Below are 24,782 nucleotides of genomic sequence, written 5' to 3' on the forward strand. Positions count from 1 at the left end.
TCTTCTATTCCCATGGGTCAACCATCACTGTTACGTGAGTGAATTTCAAAGCTCTGTCACCTCAAGATTTGTACTTCAAATTCAGCCCAGCTCGAAACATATCCACCTGCTTGAGATCTACTTCTGTTGGTGTTATTCAGATCTGAATTTGGGACTCATGGACTCCTTCTGACCTGATACTTTCTTGGATTCTTATACATGGACTCCTTCTGACCTGATACTTTCTTGGATTCTTACACACACACACACACACACACACACACACACACACACACACACACACACTCACTCTGTTCTCTTTCTATTCTCTTTCATTTACTCTTTAAGCTTGAAAAAAATAACCTTCCAACTGGCTATTTTTTTATCTAGTCTACTGTTCAGTGGTTTTTAAGTACAAATGTGCATGAGAATCATCTAAGGAATATCTGCAAGAGTATCAATGATAGGTTAGATTATAGTCTCAGAGACTCTGATTTACTGATTCTAGGGTGTGGCCAAGAAGACATATTTTGGAAAAGTTCCCTAAGTGTTTCAGAGGCATCCTTTCTCCTAAGAACAACTGCCCACATAAGACACATCTTTCTCAAATTAACTTTCTATGGGATCAACTTGAACACAACTTTTTTGTTCCAATACTTCCATGGCTCCCCACTGTACATGGGTTCCAGATATAGCTCTCTACTCTATTATCTACCTTTTAAAATGCTTTTCTGTGCTCCTGAAAAATCTGAATCCTTTCTCCACTATGCAGATGAACTGCTTCCTCCTCTGTTAAGACCACTGGAAGAGCTCCAATACAAACAGGCTCCCTCCTAGAGCTCTACTGTGTGTCCTCTTACAGCACCATCGCTGGATCCTGTTTTTACTTACTGATTCATTACCTTGAATGCACTATAACTCCTTCAAACATAGGGGACACACTTGAACAATTAAACAGAAATGAGTATCAGCAAAACTATTTTCCCCTTCACATTATTTGCATTAGCTTTTCTAGAACAAAGGTAAATTATAAATTACTTACAGGCTGATCCTGACCACAGATCTCACCTGAGGCTTCTGGTCCAACATAGAAATTCTCCTGAGACTTAGGAATGCTAATATCTAACTTATCCCTAGAGGATGCACAGAAGGCAGAACCTCTTGATTATCTGCTCTGATCAAGGTTCCAAAAGTATGAATTGTCTCTCCCTAAATTTTATTCTGGGGCTGTCAATTTTTTATTTTTTTCCTCAAAGTCAAATCTGGAGGGAGAAAAAATTAGAGGCAATTTTGCCCTCCACATTAACTACAAAAACTAGTAAAAACACAATTATTGCTGCAGGTCATACTTTAAATTTTTACATGTCTGTGTATATGTATTTAAGTTCATAATTATATACATTTTTTCTTTCCATTCCCTCAAGTAGGGCTGAAAGAAACAAGGTCATTTCCCAAAGAAGAGATTACGTGTGTCTCTTAGATATGTGGTGTTTTTAAAATTTTAATTTTGAAATAGAGACTCACAGAAAGCTACCAAAAAAAAATTAGTAGACATGTCCCATGTACCCTCCATCGAGCTTGCTCTTCGATAACATTTATATAACTCTAATACAATATACCAACCAGGAAACTACAATCTACAGACCTTATTTAGATTTCATCAGTTTTTATATGCATTTGTGTGTAGGCACATACAGTTTAAAGCAATTTTATCACATTCATGAAACCACCGTTAATGTGGCATTCTTAAGTAGTAACTATCACTTAAATCAAATTTTATCAAATCAATAACAGGCTTAAAAATCACAGATTAAGTATATTTTCTGGTCTCAGAAATTACAACTTTGATACATTACACAACACAGAAACTGAATAGGTACAGTGAATCCAAAGTAGAAATGTGTTCTGGTTTAAAATAAGCTAGGAAATATATTTAAGTCAAAATTTCTGAAAATTTTAAGTTGTATGCTTGAATCAAGTTCAACTACCAAAAAACAACACATTTGGGCTATACTGTCCAAACAGAACTATCTTTGCTAAAGTACTCCATATTATTTATTAGATTCTATTAGAGATTTGGTCCAAAAAATAACCACACAGAAACTATTTAAGCAACTTTTGTAGAACTATTATTGAAGGTGCTGTCTGCATATTTGAAGAGGAATGTGTACAGAATCACCTAGGGAGCTAATGATATCTTGATGATAATCTCTTTTTGTATTTGTCTCAACAGTTTTCTGTTTGAAGACCTACAAATTTCTCTTTAGCGCAACTAAAAAATTATATAGTATATCAAGTTTTTCACCTCAGCAAATGAGAAGCTCAAATTAAACTAGTGCTCCTTATAGTAAGCATTATATCCCTGATTCTTACTAGATTTATCTCCTGTCTTTATGCAGCTTCTGTTCTTTTTATCTTATTTTAAATATCCTATGTACATTAGTGTACATACGCCAGAGCATACTTTTTAGAAAGAATGTTATTGAATGAATGCTTGAGTCCCCCTAAAATTCATATAACTGATATTCTAACCCTTGAAATGATGATATTAGGAGGTAATTAGATCATTCAGGTAAGGCCTGCATGAAGAGACAGGAGAGTTTGCTTTCTCTCTCTCTCTCCTTTCTCTGTGAGGATACAGTGAAAAGGCGGCCATGGGCAAACCAGGAGTGTCCTCACCAAATACTGAATCTACTGCTGCCTTGATCCTGGGTAGATTTCCTAGCCTCCAAAACTTAGAAATAAACATTGGTTGTTTAAGCCACTCAGTCAATGGTATTTTGTTATAGCAGCCCAAACTGAACAAGACAAATGACTATATGCAAATGCTACATATTCCCTTTGCACAGCAGTTCATAATTTATATTGTACATCTATATATAAACCTCATTTAATCCATTCAACAGCCCACTTTTCCAATGAGGAAACTAAAATTCAGAAAGATCAAATAACAACTTAGTAAACGGTACATCTGGAAATCTTATCAATCTGTAATATTTCCCTTCCAAAGAGCTTATTAAAATTTTACTTTTTAATAATCTTATTAAACTATATTTTATAAACAATGCACTATTTGCTTAATTTCTAAAAAAAAGGCTCCAATTACTACTCCGTTCATCCATTGATATTCATTCTGATCAAAAACCACGTATTTAGTGGGTACTCTGTAACTGTCCACAAGTTTATTCCTTTATGCAATTTATTTTCTCCACCATATTTAAAACTCTTTAATGGCATGAACCTTTTATAGAGCTTATGATAGTATAGCAAAACATCATCTATCTCTAACTACTATATATTTAGGACATCTTTACAATGGAGGATTTTCATGTGATAATAGCCATAACCAGTCTCTTAAAACAGCTGCCTACAGTTATTTCTTCTTAAATACATGATGCACTTTGATAATAAATTCATTAAAAATATAACTAATTGATAAAAGCTAAAAAGTCTTATTTTAAAACTTGTTTGATAATTCTACTCTAAAACTGAATACAAAAAAAAAGTAGGACAAACATGTAGACCTGCAAACACTTTAATAAACTAATCAAATATTTAACCTAATTTATATCACTGAAATAACAATTTATTTTAAATGCAAGACATAAGTATTAGTAGTTCCATATTGAATATAACTGCTATAAATATACCCTATTTAGACATTTCAAAGCATGTTTGTATTATTCTTATCCAACCAATTTACATCATGAAATATTACAGAGTTATTGCTAATTATTTTTAGCATTTTCAGTTAGAATAATGGATTTTTTCTTTATTCCTTATACAGAAATAGTGTAGCATAGTTAGAATCACTAACATACAAATAGGTCCACACATGTATTGAACACCTGGGCACCCTTTCTTTTTTATACTTCTTGAAGTCATGGAAATAAACAATATTTAGTTCACTTCATAAATACTAGTTTCAGCAAGCCTGATTACCACTTCTGCTGCTGCAGCTAAGTCACTTCAGTCGTGTCCGACCCTTTGCGACCCCATGGACTGTAGCCTGCCAGGCTCCTCTGCTCATGGGATTCCCCCGTGGGTTGCCATTTCCTTCTCCAGGTTACCACCTCAGTTTGTTCAGTGAGCAGCATATAATACAAGCTTCTTAAGTGTGCACATTTCTAATAATAGGACTAATTATATAATCGCAAGCATTAATATTATTTCTATAAAGAGGTATATTTATTTAATTTTAATATATATTATATGCAAGACATATAGGATATGTGGGTTCGATCCCTGGGTTGAGAAGATCCTCTGGAGTAGGAAATGGCAACACACTCCACTATTAGTGCCTGGAAAATCCCATGGACTGAGGAACCTGGTGCACGCACACATAATTTGAATTGTATATTATTCTTTCTCTGGTATATAAAAGGTGCAAATATTTAATTTCATGCAATCATATTCTTTTAGCCTCTACTAAATGACTTTTTTAACTAGTATTTCCAATATCAATTATTTACTGACCTCAAGCAGTAAAATCTACAAACAGAAAGCTGAGACTCTAGTCCCTAATTTATCCCTGCAAATTATAAACACTGAGTTGGAATTTAACATGAAGCTCTTCAATACTATAAGACTATTTAAGTATATGAGCAATTTTAAATATACAAAGCTATAAACACAAAATTAATCATTAGAAGAAGAAAATACCACAAAGATGGCCAGTTAAGAAGAAAGAAAGAGCTCATTTTTTTCCATAACACTTTTGAGAGAAACATGTAATTAAACAAGTCAAAGGTATGAATTTCTGAGATTCAAGATTACTTTTCTTTATTTAAAATCACACCCCTTAGCATATCCCATCAAAGCTTTGCTGACTTCTTTCCAAATTAAAATATAATTTTTTTCTCTTCTTTGATCTAAAAGGTATTAAACTTCTTATAAAAAGAGTACTTTTGGCAAAGTTACAGGTAAAAGAATTTTTTTGAATGTTTCTTACATCAGAAGTCTGTTTGTATACTTGGAAAGAGAAATCCATAAATGCCTCGGCAGTTCTCTAGAAGCACAAGAAGAAGACTAAGCATTTTAAATGAAAAATGTTCCTACTAAGTGACTCTTTCATCTCTACATCCAAGAGACAGACTGGGATTCAAAAAGTTCATCAGCAACAAAGCCTCACTCTGTCCCATTTAGCAGTTCTATCAGTCTATTACCTGATGTTAGGATTATATAAGACAGTTTCCTTCCATTAGGAAGAGCTCCTAAAATGGGCACTGTCAAAACTGGTAAAACTGAAATCTGACCTACTTTTTTCAAAAGATGGCCATGAATTTTGTGGTAAGTGTAATTCTTTTTACAGTTAGAGCTCTTCTTTAAAAAAGAAAAAACTTTTAACTGAAATATGCTAGCACATGTCTTATGTTTTAACTATCAAATAAAAATCTATAAATATGTACACATTGCTTAAGCTTTTATCTCTAATACTGAATTCTCTATGTTACTTTATCCGTACATTGACTTTACTATGTATTGTAGGCCCAATAAAATTCTGAAGAAACCCACATTAAAAGATTATTTATTTGGAATACATTTGTAAAACAAGAATAAACTGATCAGTCCTACGGGTAAGTTTGATAAAATACACATGTAAATTTTAAATCACATGTTATTTGTAAGAAGAATTTTCCTTTTATTTACAAGGCTGTCATTTATAGCTGTCTATTCTCCTTTTAGGAATGAAGTATTACATTATTAAGGAGGAATAAGGTTAATTAATTCATTACAATGGAAGTTATTTAATACTTTTTAAAAAGATAAATCTAATTTTTTAGTTCTTTCAAACTCCCAACTGTCATAAAATGTCAATGGATTTTAATTAAATTAAAAAATCAACCACATAGCATCACATTTCTAGATTTTGTTATCATTCTTATAATTAAAGGGGCCTACTTTTCCTACAACTATTCTGGAGAATCAGTGATAAGTTTATAGAATTTAATTTCAAATAAAAGGATAAGAAAGCATATAGTATTATGGAAGTTATACGCTTAAGATAGCATGGCACAGTGAACACATTTTACCACATGATTTACAGTAATAAACTGTAAAGAAATAAATTTTTTTATTTATTCATTTTAAGACTACTAACTTCATTTTCCTTAAAGAAGATCTAAAACTATAAAAATTAGTCTGTATTCACTATGCTTAATTTTCTATTCAGCTATAATTTTCACTGAATTAAATGCAAATAAAGTGGTTATATTCATAAATAAATGAAAGAAAAATATTAACTTTATAGCCTAAAGCATAGCCACAGACTTTATAGACAGTATACCTCATAAGAACAGAGTAAACGGATATGACAAACAGTATTATAATGGACTTCAGTTTCATCAAAAATGATCATCTTATTAACTAGACATTTATTACCCTAACTTTAAGGTTCTTTAGAGTACACAGGAAATAAAATTACTCTGTGCCCATAAAAATCATAGCAAGATGAGGCAATAGATCACTATGGGTATTTCTTCTATTGTGCCAATGTTAAGTGAAACTCTAGAACAAAAGTACTCAAAACAGATTAATTCCTATGATATTCAAGCAATGCATAATTCAAGACTATCTAAACTGAACAAAGATTAAAGAATACTTGATAGCCTTAAAATCTAATAACAAACACAGAAGAATAAAGAGTAATGATTGTGTTCCAAATAGCTGCAATCAATCTTTACCTATTATTTTGCAGTGCTCTATTAAATGCATATTGTTAAAATTAATCATATAAAATACACATTCATTGTTAAAAGGTAGTATTATAAACTATGGTGTTTAATAAAAACTCTAAATGTGAAAGCATAAAGTCATAAACATAAGCACTAAGATTCTATAAACAAAGCTAATACTCTAGGATAAGTAAGAACTGGAATGAAGGCATAGTAAGGTCAATTTATAAGCAATACTGGGGACTCAAATTCTCCAATTAAAATTCATAATAAAAGATACCTGTGTCTTGAGCTATAACATGATATTTCAGAAAAAGTAAGGAAAGAATAAATGAGGCTAGCCTTATCACTACTGCTACAGAGAAGTTACAACTGAAACCTATGGTTTCAATCTTTTTTTATATCTTTCTTTTATCATAAATGAATATGTTTGTGACTTTATTGAATTAAATAAATTCTTAGGAGATGCTAAAAGTGAGTGTTTAAAAATGTGTTTTTGTTTCTGAAAATAGAAATCAAAGGAAAATCAGGATAAGTCTAAGTAAATTGACTATACTCAAGATTTTTTTCTGCTTTTCATTTGCATATATATGGGAAGAAAAGGTAGAAAATGTAAAAATTTTGCAATATCTGTACTCATACCCAAGTTCTTGCTTTCTCTTTGCCTAGCAGGAACAGTAATATTGTATAAAGTGGTAAGGATGACAACGACATTATGACAAATAGGAATGGAGTCAATGCAAGATGCAATAAACCAATCTAGCTCTTGAAAGATAATGGTTTTTATGAGTGGCTTTACTGAATTGCAAGGAAGTAAAATGCATTTGGATAGACTTAGAAACTAAAAAATGTGTTCAGAAGCATTCTCATCCAGAGATGGTAGTTCAATAAAGCCTAACTGAAAAGATATTTTTCCCTAAAATTAAAAGCTCCAAAACTTAGAAATTTACTTATTTTCTTCTGAAAATATCATTTGTGAAATCACACACACACACAAAAATTCATGGCGGATAAGTCTCAGTTTAGAATACTATGGCCCAAATTTCCATCAGTTCAAGTTTCATAAGCAGAACTAAGTCATACTGCCCCCTCATTAATGTCTTCGGCTAGAAGAGATAGTGCTAACACTCAAAGCAGAATTATTACAAAAGTCATGACTCTTAACAAAAGTTTGTAAGTGTACCACTGTTATGTCAACACTTACGGCTATCATAACATATGTTTCCTAGAGCTCTGCCCGTTTGAAGCAGCACTTCCTGGTCTTTGCTATTTAGCAGCTGCACCAGTGGTGAAATCAATCCAGCATCCACACATGGAATTCGCATAAATTCTGAAAATAAGAGATATGGTTAATTAAAAATATAAACATTCACAATTACATAAATAACTTTCCTTAATTAGATATTTACTTATTATTAATACTTATTAAAATGTTTAAGATGGCTTGCTATTTGAAGAGTACACCACTGTCCAAAAGTACTATTACAACCCTACTAAATATTTCATGAAATAAGTATACAAAAATGAATGGGATCATATTTGTCTTGTTGATAGCCTCTACCATAAACCAAAACAATTTTTCATTAACTTTCATTATGCTAATTTATCACTACTTTCTTAACTGCATGTTATAAGAGGAGAAAGAGGAGGAGAATAAGATTTAAAGTTTTTACTTGCTTTTACAACTTCACTTATTAGCACTGTAGACACAAAATAGCACCTCATTTCAGAAATATATTGTTATTATTATTAATAGATACTTTAAGAGTACAATTCTAAAAAGGAAGAAATATTCATGGACACTTTCTCTTCTGCTTATTTTTTCTTTGTCCCAAATTCATCTTAAGTCTGTTATCTAGAGGAATACTTACTTTAAAAAGTATCAAATCTGTTACTGTAACTTATGCTCATAGCTATGCTCCCACATTAAACTTGTACCTGGAACTTCTTAATAATCCTCTGGTTTATGAACATCAGCACATAGTCAGTTACATCAATTTTTAGAGGATATTTTTGGAAATAAAAATTTAAACAAAATTAACCAAAATCTAACAAGTATATGCTAATATTTCTCTTCTGTTAGCAGAGTAATGATGAACCTATCAACTTCTAATTTCTTTTTTTCTCCAGTTCACACAATTTTCTTTCATTGCCAAGTTTATAACAAGAAGAAATGTAAGCCCAGTTGATACCTCTGTTGGGTCATGTTGCATTTCTGAAGATATTTATTTTAAAAAGAAGATTCTAATCTACTTTCTCAGCCAGTCACTTAAAAAACAGCAACAACAATGTGGTGGTTAAGCAATAAACCACCATTTAAATTGGGTCCCATTTATTTTAACCAGCAGGGATTAGTGACAGGCCCTTAACAAGCCTCTAATTAAAAGTATAAATGCTACTAATTATGTCTCTGAAACAGAGCTGTCATCTACTAAAGTGTTACTAGAAGCAAGCTCTAGCAGCAGAGGTATTGAGAAACTGACAAACTATTATGAGGACTGATATTACTCAGTGAGATCATATGGGAATGGCAACCCATTTCAAAATCAGCTAAAAAATTTCTCAATCTATGTTACGTGTGTGTGTTCATTCTTAAGGAAAAAAGCTTAAAGATAAAAACTGATTTCTGGAAATTATACTGTGTTTCTAATGAAGTTAAAAATAAACTGCTTGATATAAAAATCAAGCTACCTTGCACCTGAGAAGAATTTAGACAGTGGCTGGTCTAGGTTAACAATGTCTGGAGGGGTTTCATTCTCAAACTAGATCTGCCTCAAGAGTTCTTTGTTGTCCCAAGGTAATCCCTATCTATTCAGAGCAGTTCAAATCTGCTTGAAGTACACGAAATACTCCTAGACCCACTAGGAATTTCTCAACATTTAGGACCAGCTCAAATCCAAGGCAGAGCATAGTGATTATAACCATAGTAGCTTAGATGTAGATGCAAACAGCAGATGATCAGGTTTCATTAACAAACAAAAAAATGCTTTACCAATATAGAACCTCACTGAAATTTAACATATATTTTGAGCACCTCTAAACAAATGAAACCTGCCAACAAACATGGACAGACATGAGAGCTGAGCCATAAAGAAGGCTGAGGGCTGAAGTTTTAATGCTTTCACACTGTGGTGCTGGAGAAGACTCTTCAGAGTCCCTTGGACAGTAAGGAGAACAAACCAGTTAATCCTCTAGAGGAAATCAGTCCTGAATATTCACTGGAAGGATTGATGCTAAAGCTGAAATTCTAATACTCTGGCCACCTGATGTGAAGAGCTGACTCACTGGAAAAGACCCTGATGCTGGGAAAGATGGAGGGCAGGAGGAGATGGGGGCGACAGAGGATGAGATGGCTGGATGGCATCACTGACTCAATGGACATGAGTTTGAGCAAACTCTGGGAGACAGTGAAGGGCAGGGAAACCTAGCATGCTGAAGTCCGTGGGGTTGCAGAGAATGACACAGAGACTAAACAACAACAAACAAATTAAAAAATTTCATGGCAATCCTTTTTGGTAACACACACATGAACAAGCTGTTTTACTGGACCAAAAATAACATATACTGGTACTTTACAAGGCCACCTGCAGAGTGATTACACAATGTATAAAACTGTGTAAAACTGAGACCAGAATTTTAAAGTTTCTTCTTTTTAAAGTATAATATATGCAACTTACTAAAATAAAAAGACTAAAAATAATATCAAACTTTGAGAAACAGAGGCATACTAATGCTACTGCATTTAGCATGGCCTTCCTTTATGCTTAAAAACTGCTTTAAGAAGTCAGTGGTTCTAACAATGAAAAATTGGAAAGAGAAGTTAAGAAAATAATCCTATTTACCACTGCAACAAAAAGAGTAAGATACCTAGGGAAAAACCTACCTAGAGACAAAAGAGCTGTATGCAGAATACTGGAAGACACTGATGAAAGAAATCAAAGATGACACGAACAGATGGGAAAATATACCATGTTTTTGGAAGAATCAATATTGTCAAAATGACTACACAACCCAAAGGAATCTACAGATTCAACGCAATCCCTATCAAATTACCAATGGTATTTTTCACAGAATTAGAACAAAAAATTTCAGTTTGCATGGAAACACAAAAGACCCTGAATGGCCAAAGCAGTCTTGAGAAAGAAGAATGGAACTGGAGGAATCAACCTTCCTGACTTCAGACTATACTGCAAAACTACAGTCATTAAGACAGAACAGGAGTGGCACAAAAACAGAAATACAGACCAATGGAACAAGACAGAAAGCCCCACCTTATTTTTTCACAGAGGAGGCAAGAATATACAATAGAGAAAAGACAACCTCTTCAATAAAGGGTGCTGGGAAAACTGGACAGCTACCTGTAAAAGAATGAAACTAGAACACTTTATAAAACCGTACACAAAAATAAACTCAAAATGGATTAAAGATTTAAATGTAAAGCCAAAACTATAAAGCTCTTAGAGGAAAACATAAGCCATACACTCTTTGACATACATCACAGCAAGATCCTCTTTGACTCACCTCACGGAGTAATGGAAATAAAAACAGAAGTAAACAAATGGGACTTATTTAAACTTAAAAGATTTTGCACAGCAGAGGAAACAATAAACAAGATTAAAAGACAACCCTCAGAAGGGGACAAAACAACTGCAAAGGAAATAACTGACAAAAGATTAATCTCCAAAATACCCAAGCAGCTCATGCACCTCAAAACCAGAAAAGCAGACAACCCAATCAAAAATGGGTAGAAGACCTAAACAGACATTTCTCCGAAGAAGACATACAAAAGGACAAACATGAACAGATACTCAATATCCCTCGCTATTAGAGAAATGCCAATCAAAACTACAATGACGTATCACCTCACACTGGTTAGAACAGCCATCATTTAAAAAATCTGCAAACAATAAATGCTGAAGAGGATGTGGAGAAAAGGGAACCCTCTTGCACTGCTGGTGGGGATGTAAACTGACACAGCCACTATGGAGAACAGCATGGAGATTCCTTAAAACACTAGGAATAAAATTAACATATGACTCAACAACCCCACTACTGGGAATATACCGTGAGAAAACCATAACTGAAAGAGATGCATGTACCTCAATGTTTGCGGCAGCACTTTTTACAATAACTAGGACATGGAAGCAACCTAGATGTCCACTGACAGATGAATGGACGCAGAAACTGTGGTACATACATACAATGGAATATGACTTAGCTATAAAAAAAGAGTGCATCTGAGTCAGTCCTAATGAGGTAGATGAACCTGCAGCCTACTGTACAGTGAAATCAGTCAGAAACAGAAAGACAAATATTCTCTATTAATGCATGTGTATGGAATCTAGAAAGATGGCACTGATGAACCTAGGGCAGCAGTGGAGACACAGATGGACACAGTTGGGGCAGGAGAGGGTGGGACGGACTGAGAGAGTGGCAGGAACCAAACACATTCCCATATGCAAAACAGACGGCAAGTGGGAATTTGCTGTGGGGCAGCGGCAGCCCACAAGATGCTGGACATGACTGAGTGACTAAGCTTGAGGACAGAGAGCTCAACCCAGTGCTTTCTGACCACCTAGGAGGGTGAGACGGAGAAGGCAATGGCACCCCACTCCAGCACTCTCGCCTGGAAAATCCCATGGACGGAGGAGCCTGGTAGGCTGCAGTCCATGGGGTCGTGAGGAGTCGGACACGACTGAGTGACTTCACTTTCATTTTTCACTTTCATGCATTGGAGAAGGAAATGGCAACCCACTCCAGTGTTCTTGCCTAGAGAATCCCAGAGACGGGGGAGCCTCGTGGGCTGCCGTCTATGGGGTCGCACAGAGTCGGACACGACTGAAGCGACTTAGCAGCAGCAGCAGCAGGAGGAGGGTGAGAAATGGAAGGAAGGATTCAGAGGGAAGGGTTGTATGTATACCTGTGGCTGATTCACGCTGATGTATGGCAGAAACCACTAAAGTAATTCTAAAGTTTAAAAGTTTAAAAGAAATTGTTTTTAAGTCAGTGTTTTTCTTAAATTGACTGAACTAAAATCATATACGAATATTTCTGCTACAAAATAGCCCTGAAATATCTTCTAACGCATCCCCTCTCCCTTGGATATAAACCATATATAACGGCATGGCTATTACATAATCCATGCTTTGAGGTTGTTTCTCCAGAGTATATATACGTGGACACTTAAGAAATAAATGCTTCTCACAAAGGTGAACTCAGAAAACATAGCATGTATTCTGACTTCACTACTGCAGTCAAGTGCCATGTCAGCAGGTTTGTCAGTAGGTCAGGCAAAAAAAAAAAAAAAAGTGAGTTTATCTGGATAGAACATAAAACAACGTATACACTGAAAAACGCAAGGTCTCCTGTGACAATAAAGATCAATGACTCAATGACAATTCAAGAATCCCATAACCAAAGTAATGAACGATACAGGTACAGCAGGGACGAGCAGTGCAATTCTTTAACTGACTATTCTCTGACCGACTCTGTGCAACCCCATAGACGGCAGCCCACCAGGCTCCCCCGTCCCTGGGATTCTCCAGGCAAGAACACTGGAGTGGGTTGCCATTTCTTTCTCCAATGCATGAAAGTGAAGTCGCTCAGCCACTCAGTCATGTCCAACTCTTAGCGACCCCATGGACTGCAGCCCATCAGGCTCCTCCGTCCATGGGATTTTCCAGGCAAGAGTGCTGGAGTGGGGTACCACTGCCTTCTCCAACTCTGACAGAATGGAATAGCAAATGAGAAATGTATGAACAGGATGACTACAGTCATTTTAAACAATTACATGAAAAAAAAGTTAATGGAAAGAAAAACAAAGAAAATTTTTTTAAAAAAGGTCTAATCTACAAAATGGAAACATAAATTAATAAAACATACTGACAAGTAGGGTGTAAAACTGAAGATGTTCCCAGCAGAAAAGTTCTTGAGGAAAACCTCACCATTTTTGGCTATTTCTGCTATGACGTTAGCTACTTTGGCTGTGCAGGAGGACTGTGGAATCAACAGACTTGCAAACACTTGAAGTATTCCACTTCCTTGGATTTTTTCACTTGTTTCCATATCTGAAAGAGATACATACAAAGAGCTTCAGTGAACGTCTTCAACATTAACATTGACAATTACATCTACAGTAAATTCTTTAAGAATTTTCACCATCTATAGTAGAAATTATTTATATTAAAATGTGTGCATTTATATAAAACTATCTTCAGTTCCACAAGCTGCTTTTATCTTCAGTTTTTCCCTATGCGAAACACTTTTTAATACAATCTTTTGTAAACCTACAGTCAGATTACAAAGGAATCCTTTCTGAATATACCATTTGCATACCAGAGTTACTTTTTAATGTTATTTCCAATCCTGTCTATTCAGAGTAGGAATGCTTTATTTTCTACTTCCCTTGAGTTTCCTAATAGTGTATTATTATATACATATAAATTCTATGACTTCCAATAATGCTACAGCTATTAAAAGTGGCAATTAATTACATGTGCAAAAAACTCACCTCATATCATTTTATATGCATTACCGTGTTTCTCACAAAACTTATTCAAAATACCACTAACGAAAAACGGAAGTAGTTTAGGCAGCAATAAGGCCATGGTATTCAGAATTCTGGGCTTCCCCCGTGGCTCAGCTGGTAAAGAATCCACCTGCAATGCGGGAGCTGGGTTCAATCCCTGGGTTGGGAAGATCCCCTGGAGAAGGGAAAGGGTACCCACTCTAGTATTCCAGCCTGGAGAATTTCATGTACTATACAGTCTGTGGGGCTGCAAAGAGTCATACACGACTGAGCGACTTTCACTTTCATTCTGAATTCTATACGGTTATATAGAAATTCAAGAGGCCTACTTCTTTTCTTTGTTTTCCATCTTTGTTAAACTACAAATGAAGAGCCTTTGCATGAAACCAAGCCACTTCATGTAAAAAAGTATGACCTATTAAACAGTAACTGGAATGATGTACACCTGGAATAGTAACACCCGGAGCGATGATGGAAATAAAAGCTCAAGGAAACAAAATCTAAAATTACTATTTGACTTTGAACAGTGAAGAGGAATGCCAAGTGTTTAAAAATAGGAAGTTATAAGGCTCATTAAAACATTCTATTTAGGGGGCAATCCCAAGATGACGGAAGAATAAGACAGGGAAACCACTTTCTCCCCCGCGAATAGGTCAAAAGATCACCTGTATGCGGAGTAACTTTCACAAAACAACTTCTGAACTCTGGCGGAGGACCCATATACCAGAAAGGCAAACCAACCTCTTTAAAATGAAGGATCTGATCACTGGCTTGATGGCTCTCTTCCCTTTTGACTCTCCCTTTCCTCCCCCTAGTCACCTCTATTTCCCTCCTCTCTTCTTTATATAACTATGAATCTCTTTGGGTGTTCCTGGCTCTGGAAAGTCATTTCATCATCAACCTAGGGGTTTTGCCTTCTGTGCTGTATGGAGGGAAGACTCTTGATGTTACCATAAGAGGGGGACCAAAACCAAGAGGCAGGAGGTTCAACTCCAGAACTCTGGACCCATCACAGAACTCCTGACACTGGGGAACATTAATAGATGAAAGCCCACCCAAAAGCCTCCCATACCTACCCTGAGACCAAGCTCCACCCAAGAGCCAGCAAACTCCCATGCAAGACACCCCATGCCAGGTTTCCAGCAAAACAGGAACACAACTCTGAACATTAAAATTAGACAGGCCGTCCAAAGCTGTATCAGATTCACAGACACCCCATTTGAATGTTGTTTCTATGTGTAGCTCCTCAATATCTTTTATTGCCTTTGAATACACATATAAATAAAAGAATTCTAAAGACTTCTTGTTAAGTAAATGACAGCTGCTGTGATCAATGGAGTAGGAAATCATTTTTAATAATTTGAGAAAGTCTAAAAAATAATTATTTCTTTATAGTAAGTGCTGATTGTTCAGCTCAGTGTTTTTCAAACTGTGGGTCCCAATCCATTAAGAACCCTGAAATCGATTTGGTGAATAAGGACCAGCAATTCCTTAAAAAGAGAAATAGAATTAACAATATCTACAATAAAAGAATAGAAAAACTTTTTGTTCATGCATAGTAAGGTGAAACACTGAGTTACACATACATAAGTAACTGTGTGTGCATGCTTACCGAATGCAAAATGCAGCCCTAATCATAGCTTCTGGTCAAAAAGTGAAACAGCAATGTTCTGTGCAACCAATGACTACCCAGAATTCTGGGTTAGAGAGCTTTCATATTCTTAACGTCATCAAGAGAAGCTAGAATTAACGGCTTAATCAGTAGAAAATTACATGGAAAAATTTGTAAAAATTGAAAATTGTAAAAATTCCATGGATTTATTATCTTAAAAACATTCCCTTGCAAATACTGTAGTTATGTGTATGTTTATCTATCCAGTACAAAAGATCAAGTAATCAGGATTAGTTAATGTTGAAACTCCATCCATGCATTTCCTTCTTCTACCATAGGCCTAGTACACATTAAAGCAGCTAATACCATTTTGGTTTCTTACATTTTATGTTCTGTAATAAAAAGGATTATTTTGGAGATACTTTAAAACAACATTTTCTATTAGGTGAAGAAACAGAGGTCCAGAAAGATGAAGCAAATTTGTCTAAAGTCACCAATCATACTAATCTTAGAGCATAAGGAGCAAATTCAGACTCAACTACACTAACAACTCAACGTGTATCATCTGGCATCCACTGGTGCCATTCTTTACAACAGCAAACGTACTTAAGCATAAATAAACGAAACTGTCTTTCTGTATGCTGTTACTCACTCATTTCTCACAATTCAGATTGTTACAAATGTAGTTTGCATGATAAAATATAAACACAGCAGCTGTCCTTTCTTTCAGCAAGCCCATTTATAAAATACAATGTGCCTTTTCACTTTTGTTTCTGGGATTAAAAAATAAGTTTTTATGGTACCACCTGAAAATCTGACACCAAATTTCCATTAATTTATTTTTTTAAAGCAAGAAGTCAAAAGAAAAAATTTGCCACATTAAAATTCTTCCTTTTCTGACCACTGCTACCAAAAGATGTACAACCTTAGAACACTGGGGCAGACTGCCCCAGGGGTCATGTCCCACCATCTGCCGGTGCTAGGATGACAGCAAGAATCTGGCATAAGGCATGAATCATGATTAGATGTGAGGCTGAGGCATTTGTGTGTGTGGAGGCGAGGAGTTAACTGCAAATCACCCATGCATGTCTCATTTTAACTATAACTAAAAGAATGGCTTAACATCAGAGCTGATGTCAGGGGCAAGGGGAATAAAAGAAAACAATACAAAACTCTTGCACTCTGATGGATTTCCATGGATTACAATCCAAAGTATTGGAAGGTAAGTTGTAATACAATGAAGCAAGATTTGGGGATAGTATCTTTTTTAATACTATTGTCAGAGAAAATATAATCTGGTTTTTCATATAAATCTGATTTACCATTTAGAAAAACTGAAAAGGAGTTCTATTTACTTGCTAGCATGTGGATTTCTATGTAGGTCTAGAATTTAAATGAAACAGTTGGGAATTATCTTCTTTCATCTGGCATGAAAACAAAGAGTCAAATACTGCTTACTGTTAAACTGCCACTATCCAATAAATAATTATAAAGTTTCAGTCTCATTCCATATATGCTTTCTACACTGGCATTCTACTCCATATTACAGTGTGTATCTGTGAACTAAACATTTTTTCTGATATCTGTGAACACCCTTGAAATGATTTTAAGAGAGTCAGTGAGTGTGGTGTATGCAGGTCTAAATGAATGGCTTTCTGATGGCTTGCCAAAAAAAAAAAAAAAAAGCCGTGATCAGGAGTTCTTTAAAAAAAAAAAAAAAAAAAAAGGCACACTTTTCATTATCTTTACCCAGACCACTACTGACACTGTAAATGCACTCCTTTTAAATGTTTGCAGAAATCAATCCAACTTCCCCCCTTCACATTTAGGTGCAGCCATAAAAACGTTTGAGAATGTCTACAAATTACAGCTGGCAGTCCTTGAATTTTGAAGGACCCAGGCACGAAGGGCAACTGCTTCTCTAGAATAAGATCTGTGGGAGCCACAGCCATTATAGCACCCTTGCAGTCGTGCAGGCACTCATTCTGGTCTCTGCAGTCGTATGTTCAGACTCCGCCTGACCTCCCGAGGGCAAAAATGCAGCTTTGTTATGAAATTGCCAGAGTCAGAAAGAAAAAAAAGCAACCAGGCAACAGGGTCAGAGAAGCTTGAAAGAAAAGTAAATCAAGAAGCTGGGCTACAATGCTATAGGGAGAGAAGAAGCTAAAGCACAACTCATGTCTCAAGGCGAAAGCCAGAAGAAGGCAGGAGCAGGTGGAGTGGGAAGGACTCATAACTGAAGAGACGGCCGGAGAAAGGCTCAAGTTCCTAACAAAGCTGCCAAGTAAATACACTGAAATAATTGGCATTATAGTTATATATCAAGAGGAGGTTTTCAGGTATGCTACTAACATAAGTTGCATTTATGATGTTACGTTAGCATCTGCTTTCATGAGGATAAATTAACAAAAAGCATTTGATAACCAATTTACAGTAAACTCCAAGACAGAAAAACAAAAATGAAGACTCTTATTACTATGACTCTACTAGATTAAAAATGTACTTGGATTAGATTCACAGTATTGTTTACTTCTAGTTATAAGAACAATAGGAAACTGTTAGTTTCATTTACATGTCCAAGGATTCTTGTGACTGACTGTGAAGAGAAGACTTGGATTTGGAATTGACAGCAAGGACCAGGAACATGACTCAAGGGCCATGTGTATCCTTGTCTCTGGGGAACTATTTATTTCTCAAGGGAAAGACTTTTAGAATAAGGTATAACAAGAGACCTGGCCCCGTGCCTGAGAAATCTGATTCAAATCCAAGGCTTCATTTACTACTACACAGACAAATCCCAAATTCTCTCTCCCTTTATCCAACTAAAACAAAGCATGTGCACTTGGATATGGAATATATACCTCAAGTTCAACATTCCTCAAATCAATTCTCCTCTTTTGTTTCCTTTCATTTTATTCTCCATAGCAGTTCACGGCAGGGAACCTAGCTAAGCCAGAAGCCCAAGAAGGATTATAAGATATTCTCTTTTAATAAATGCCTTTCTACCACCTACGTTAATCAGAGTGTAAGTTCCATAGATCCCATCTGATTAGCATCTTTTGCATCTATTCTTTACTTGTTAAATTCATGTTACTTCCAGTTCTCAATTCTGACCTTTATTAAATGCAACAGCCTCCTCAAGAGTCTCCCTAACTCTAGCCTCCCTCCATCTGTCATCTACCCTGACTGCAGAATAAGCTTCTGGAAATACAAATTTTATGTCACTCCCCTACTTTAAATCTTTAAATGATTGTCTGTAACTTTTAAAGCACATCCATGATATTTTCCAACCATATCTCCTGATACTCCTCCACTGATATACTATATTCTTGCCACACTAAATTACTTATAGAGATCCAAATTAACCATTTCATTTCATATCTTCTTACTACTTCCCTCTCTGAAATGCCACTCACCCCACGACTTTAATTCCTACACACAGGCACAGTGTCCTCATTTAAAGGTACCTGATTGAAAGCTCTTCGATCTTTTTAAAGATACTATCACAAAAATTCATTTTTAAAAATAGCTATGTGACATAGGCATGATAGATTGTTTCCTTCATACTACAAATAAGGTCATATGATTATACTGGAAAAGTAACAACAAACCAGTTTTTCTGATACCTAATCCAGTGCTCTTCCTACCACAAATGTTAATTTAGAAGACACAGAGTACTAACAACACCTTGACCAGATTCGCCAAGTTATTATGTGGTAAATATTTTTATTTAACATATTTTGCAGCAATAAGAATTAAAGTCAAACAACTGAGTGAGAAAGGGATGCACAGTATTTTGAGACAGATAAACTGACTCAGTGGTTGAAGGAGAGAAAGGGAACTGTGTACAGAAAAATTGAAACATTTAAAATAAGATTTAAAACACATAAGAAGAGTATGCTGGGTATAAGAAGATGAAAGGGCTTGACAAATAAGAAATTAGTGTTTCTAAAAGAAAATGGAAGTACATGATGGGGAGGAGTTACAAAATGCTCTTTCTTTCACTGATGAGAACTTTTTCCTCCCCAACATGGATTTTAAGCAAATAAAAGGAATATGAAATGCAGGAGAGAAAAGGATAGATACAGTCATGAAAAGAAAGAGGGTAGAACAAAGACCTATTCGTACAATGACTCACCAACAGAGGTTTTACTAAAAGATTAAGTTGAGAGAGTCATTTTGTAAAATTACAATAAACGATTTTTGACAGTCATGCAGCCATTTCAATTCCAGAGATAATGTAAGCTGTGGGAGTTGGAGAAGTTATGTGTTTGGAAATCATCACTAGAATAAGTAGGGAGATCTGCTAGTTTTAACTATTTTCTTTAAAGTTATCACTAACTAGGTCAAAAGAGGTTGCTAAAAATTGAGCTATATAGTTAAAAAAATGGAAGATATTTACTGAGAAAGTATATACAAAGAGAGACAATACTAATGAATGTGGTAAAAGCAGAGTATATAACCAGAACTGTTCAACTACAATTTCAGAGTGACTACTGAAAATATGGTCCCTAAAAATAAAGTAAATGTGGATTTCTTTACTTCCTACTAAGAGAATAAGGATACTGTATAGTGAAACAAAGAGAATAAGGACACTGTATTGTGAAACACAGTGAAGGAATCTTTTCAGTAGAAGATCCATCTCCATCCTCTGGTGAAATACCTTGAAGAACAATACAAAGTCTACATTGATGGGCTCAGTGACATTACAAAAAGAGATCCCAGAGAGATGCCTTGCTTTTTCCACCATGTGAGGGTCTAGTGAAGACAGCCGTCTATGAAACAGAAAGCAAGCCCTCACCAAAATCTTCTGGTGTCTTGGTCTTGGACTTACCAGTCACCACAACTGTGAGAAATGCCACCCAGTCTAGGCTATTTTGTTACAAAGACCCAAGTGGACTAAGACACAGAGCATCAAAGTCCTTTCATAATTTGACCCCTATTCCCTTCCCAATTATCATCTCTAGCCCCTTCCCTGAATGGATCCTTTTGGCTACCTCAGTCACTCAGTCGCGTCTGACCTTTGCGACCCCATGAATCGCAGCACACCAGGCTTCCCTGTCCATCACCAACTCCTGGAGTTCACTCAAACTCACGTCCATCGAGTCCGTGATGCCATCCAGCCATCTCATCCTCTGTCGTCCCCTTCTTCTCCTGCCCCCAATCCCTCCCAGCAAGAGGGTATTTTTTCCAATGAGTCAACTCTTCACATGAGGTGGCCAAAGTATTGGAGCTTCAGCTTCAGCATCAGTCCTTTCAGCATCAGTCCTTCCAAAGAACACCCAGGGCTGATCTCCTTCAGAATGGACTGGTTGGATCTCCTTGCAGTCCAAGGGACTCTCAAGAGTGTTCTCCAACACCACAGTTCAAAAGCACCAATTCTTTGGCGCTCAGCTTTCTTCACAGTCCAACTCTCACACACATACATGACCACAGGAAAAACCACAGCCTTGACTAGACAGACCTTTGCTGGCAAAGTAACATCTCTGCTTTTCAATATACTATCTAGGCTGGTCATAACTTTCCTTCCAAGGAGTAAGCATCTTTTAATTTCATGGCTGCAGTCACCATCTGCAGTGATTTTGGAGCCCCAAAAAATAAAGTCTGACACTGTTTCCACTGTTTCCCATCTATTTCCCATGAAGTGATGGGACCAGATGCCATGATCTTAGTTTTCTGAATGTTGAGCTTTAAGCTAACATTTTCACTCTCCTCTTTCACTTTCATCAAGAGGCTTTTTATTTCCTCTTCACTTTCTGCCATAAGGGTGGTGTCATCTGCATATCCGAGGTTACTGATATTTGTCCAGGCATCTTGATTCCAGCTTGTGCTTCTTCCAGCCCAGCATTTCTCATGATGTTCTCTGCATACAAGTTCAGTTTCTGTTTGAACTAGGTTTCTTCCCTGTGAAATTGTGTATGCGGCTTCCGCTGCTTGGGATGTTCTTCCCATAGTCCTTGTGCCCTCACGTTACCTAGGTAAATACACTGCATTTTCAAAATCCAGCACTCCCTGTTCCTGCTTAATCAAATCCACCTCTCTCTCCCAATATTCACACAATGCTGTCATTGTTTCCAAGGTGTCAGATATTGGTAGCTGAAGACTTGGAGTAGACGAGATTACCCACAGATGACGTATTTTTACTGAGTCCCTACTATATTGGCAGTATAAGCTAGAGGAAACAAATCATACCCTCAGTGAGCTGTCTAGTGAGAGAAAGAGAGATGTAAATAAATTATCACAATTCAATGTGACTGATACCACCATGGAAGTTACATATAATGTATAACGGGCAGCAATCACAGCTCCATGAAGACCATGGAAATTTCCATAAATAAGGTTAACATTTAAGCTGTTTTGAAACCAATAAAGCATGTTCTCAGCAGAAAAAGGAGAAAAATATATTCTACAAAGAAGGAATATGAAAAACCACTACTAGCTAAGGCTAATAACCCTAAATTTTAATAGCATCATTCTGTACCACTGGGTGGTTTTTTTTTTTGTTGTTTTTTGCCAGCTGCTAGAGGCTACCAAAAATGAGAAATAGGAAAGGTAGATAGGTGATACTATCAAAGGTTTAGGAAAAGGCAGGTGAAAGGAGAAAAATAAGAGAATATACCAATGTAACACCTACTTATCCATCAGAACCTAGGTGAAATGTTTATCTCTGTGACACTTTGAAAGACTCTGATAACTATGAATTGAGTCCAATTCTCTGAACACTTTGTAATCAACTCTATATAATGTGTTACACTGTATTAAAACTTATCTATTACTTGCCTATTCAATCTCTCCAGGGCAAGGTACCAACTAACGCATGGTGGGACCCAATTAATGCTAGTTGAATAGAACTGTCCAGTCTTTAAGGACTATATACTGAATAAAAAAGACATACACAATTAATATACACTGAAATAAGTTCAACTAAAGGGATGTATTACAATGTATATTAATTAGTCAAACTTATTTAATGTGTTTTTATATGCCTTTTTTATTCAGTTATAAACTCCTTGAAGTTTGACTAAAGGGATGTTTCTGGGCTTCCCTGGTGTTCAGTAGTAAAAAATCCTCCTGCCAATGCTAGAGATGTGGATGTGATCTCTGGGCGAAGATCCCCTGGAGAAGAAAATGACAAACCACTCCAGTATTCCTGCCTGGAGAATCCCCATGGACAAAGGTGCATGGTGGGCTACAGTCCCTGGGGTTGCAGAAGAGTAGGACACTATTTAGCGACTAAGCAACAAAAAAGGGAAGTATAAGCTGTCACAGAACACTAAAGGTGGAGTAGGTGAGTTTTTATTAATGCCCTAGTTGATAACTTAATGTTTAAGATGAGTATTTATTAATGTAGAAGTTCTAATTACTTTTAACAGAAAAGAGGACTGAGCTTATAAAGACTGTCTTGTATTTTAAGAATTCTCTCATGAAGAACAGACATTTTGTTTTTAGTAGAATCACCAATCGCTAGCTCCTGCAGGGACTAAACTTTTCACTTTGCATTAAGCTAATCAGGTCTTGGATTACATTTTTTCAAAAGCAAGCATACGCAAAAATATTCTTTAAACCTTCAGAAATCATTTTAGAAATTACCTTGCCTTTATCTCATCCCTCCCACATGCACACATCAGAAAGAAAAGGTGATCAATCCATAACTAAGTTATTATGAGCAAAATCAAAACATTCTGTTTGCTTCTTTAGTACAAGGAGGAGAAAAGATGTCTAACACTGAAATATGGGAAGAGAAAATTACTAGCATCTAAATGAACTCACCCCAGAGAACACTGTGTGCTGAAACCTAGAATTTAAATCCAGATGTCTCTTTAAAAAAAAACCCACTACTTGGCCTTCTGGAGTTTCATTTTGGGGTTTATCACAATGAATACTAAAAAGCAGGTCATGAAATCAACCTTAGTAAAAATCAACTATAGATTCCTTTGTGGAAAACTAATGTTAAGGGCATCATTCCTCACTAGCAGTTACACACAACTATTATGTCACACAATTCACATTGATACATCAGTAGAATAGAGTCCACTCATGATGGTTACTTTTGTATGTCAATTTGATTGAGCTATGGTATCTGGGTATTCAGTTAAACATTACTTTGGATGTTTTTGTAAGGGTGTTTTTGGATAGGATTAACATTAAAATCTGTACACAGTAAGCCAAGCAGATTGCCCCCCATAATATAGGTAGACCTCATTTTATCTGTTTAGAAGGCAATGGCAACCCACTCCAGTACTCTTGCCTGGAAAATCCCATGGACAGAGGAGCCTGGTGGGCTACAGTCCATGGGGTCGCTAAGAGTCAGACACGACTGAGCAACTTCACTTTCACTTTTCACTTTCATGCACTGGAGAAGGAAATGGCAACCCACTCCAGTGTTCTTGCCTGGAGAATCTCAGGGACGGGGGAGCCTGGTAGACTGCCGTCTATAGGGTCGCACAAGAGTTGAACATGACTGAAGCAACTTAGCAGCAGCAGCAGCATTTTATCTGTTTAGGGTTGGAACAGAACAAGGGGCTGACAACCCAGACCTCTTTCCCACACATGCCCTGGTGTAAGAGGAATTCAGCCAACAGAATAACTCATTTGCAGGGTTATAAAATTTCACATAGTATTCTCTACTACTGCTCCAACAGCCTTGTATAACTAGAGTCAAAGAAAAAAAAAAAAACTAAATGTGTTTTAGCTTTCTGAAATCCCAAGAAATTACCTAGTGCATTATTTGCTTTTTAGCTGGTGATATAACAGCCCAAATATCCAAGTGAATGTATCTGACAACAAAAGGCACTGAATACTACTAATCCTTAGTAAAAAAAAAAAAATTAAGAGAATATTCTCTACACTACATAGTCCATTATATGAATATTACTTAGAATATTATACCTAAAATATATCTTACTAAAAACATGAAATATTCACATTTTCTCAGTTATTAATGATGATTTTTGAGGAAAGAGGTTGTGTTTATTTTTCTCTATTTGCC

General features: G+C 36.0%; 1 protein-coding gene across 7 annotated transcripts in view; it reads right to left on the reverse strand.

Moving 5' to 3' along the window:
- RAP1GDS1 (Rap1 GTPase-GDP dissociation stimulator 1) overlaps positions 1-24,782 on the reverse strand; it is a 154,630-nt gene that overhangs the window by 71,873 nt on the left and 57,975 nt on the right. For all 7 annotated transcript variants that reach the window (XM_060416868.1, XM_027970869.3, XM_060416867.1 and 4 more), the window contains exons 3-4: positions 13,598-13,720; positions 7,858-7,983 (exon numbers count right to left, since the gene is read on the reverse strand). In XM_060416868.1, coding sequence (XP_060272851.1) covers positions 7,858-7,983; positions 13,598-13,720 — 249 coding nt within the window. The remainder of the gene's footprint in view (positions 1-7,857; positions 7,984-13,597; positions 13,721-24,782) is intronic.

Source organism: Ovis aries, chromosome 6 (genome assembly GCF_016772045.2).
Source record: "Ovis aries strain OAR_USU_Benz2616 breed Rambouillet chromosome 6, ARS-UI_Ramb_v3.0, whole genome shotgun sequence".
NCBI classification, from domain to species: domain Eukaryota; kingdom Metazoa; phylum Chordata; class Mammalia; order Artiodactyla; family Bovidae; genus Ovis; species Ovis aries.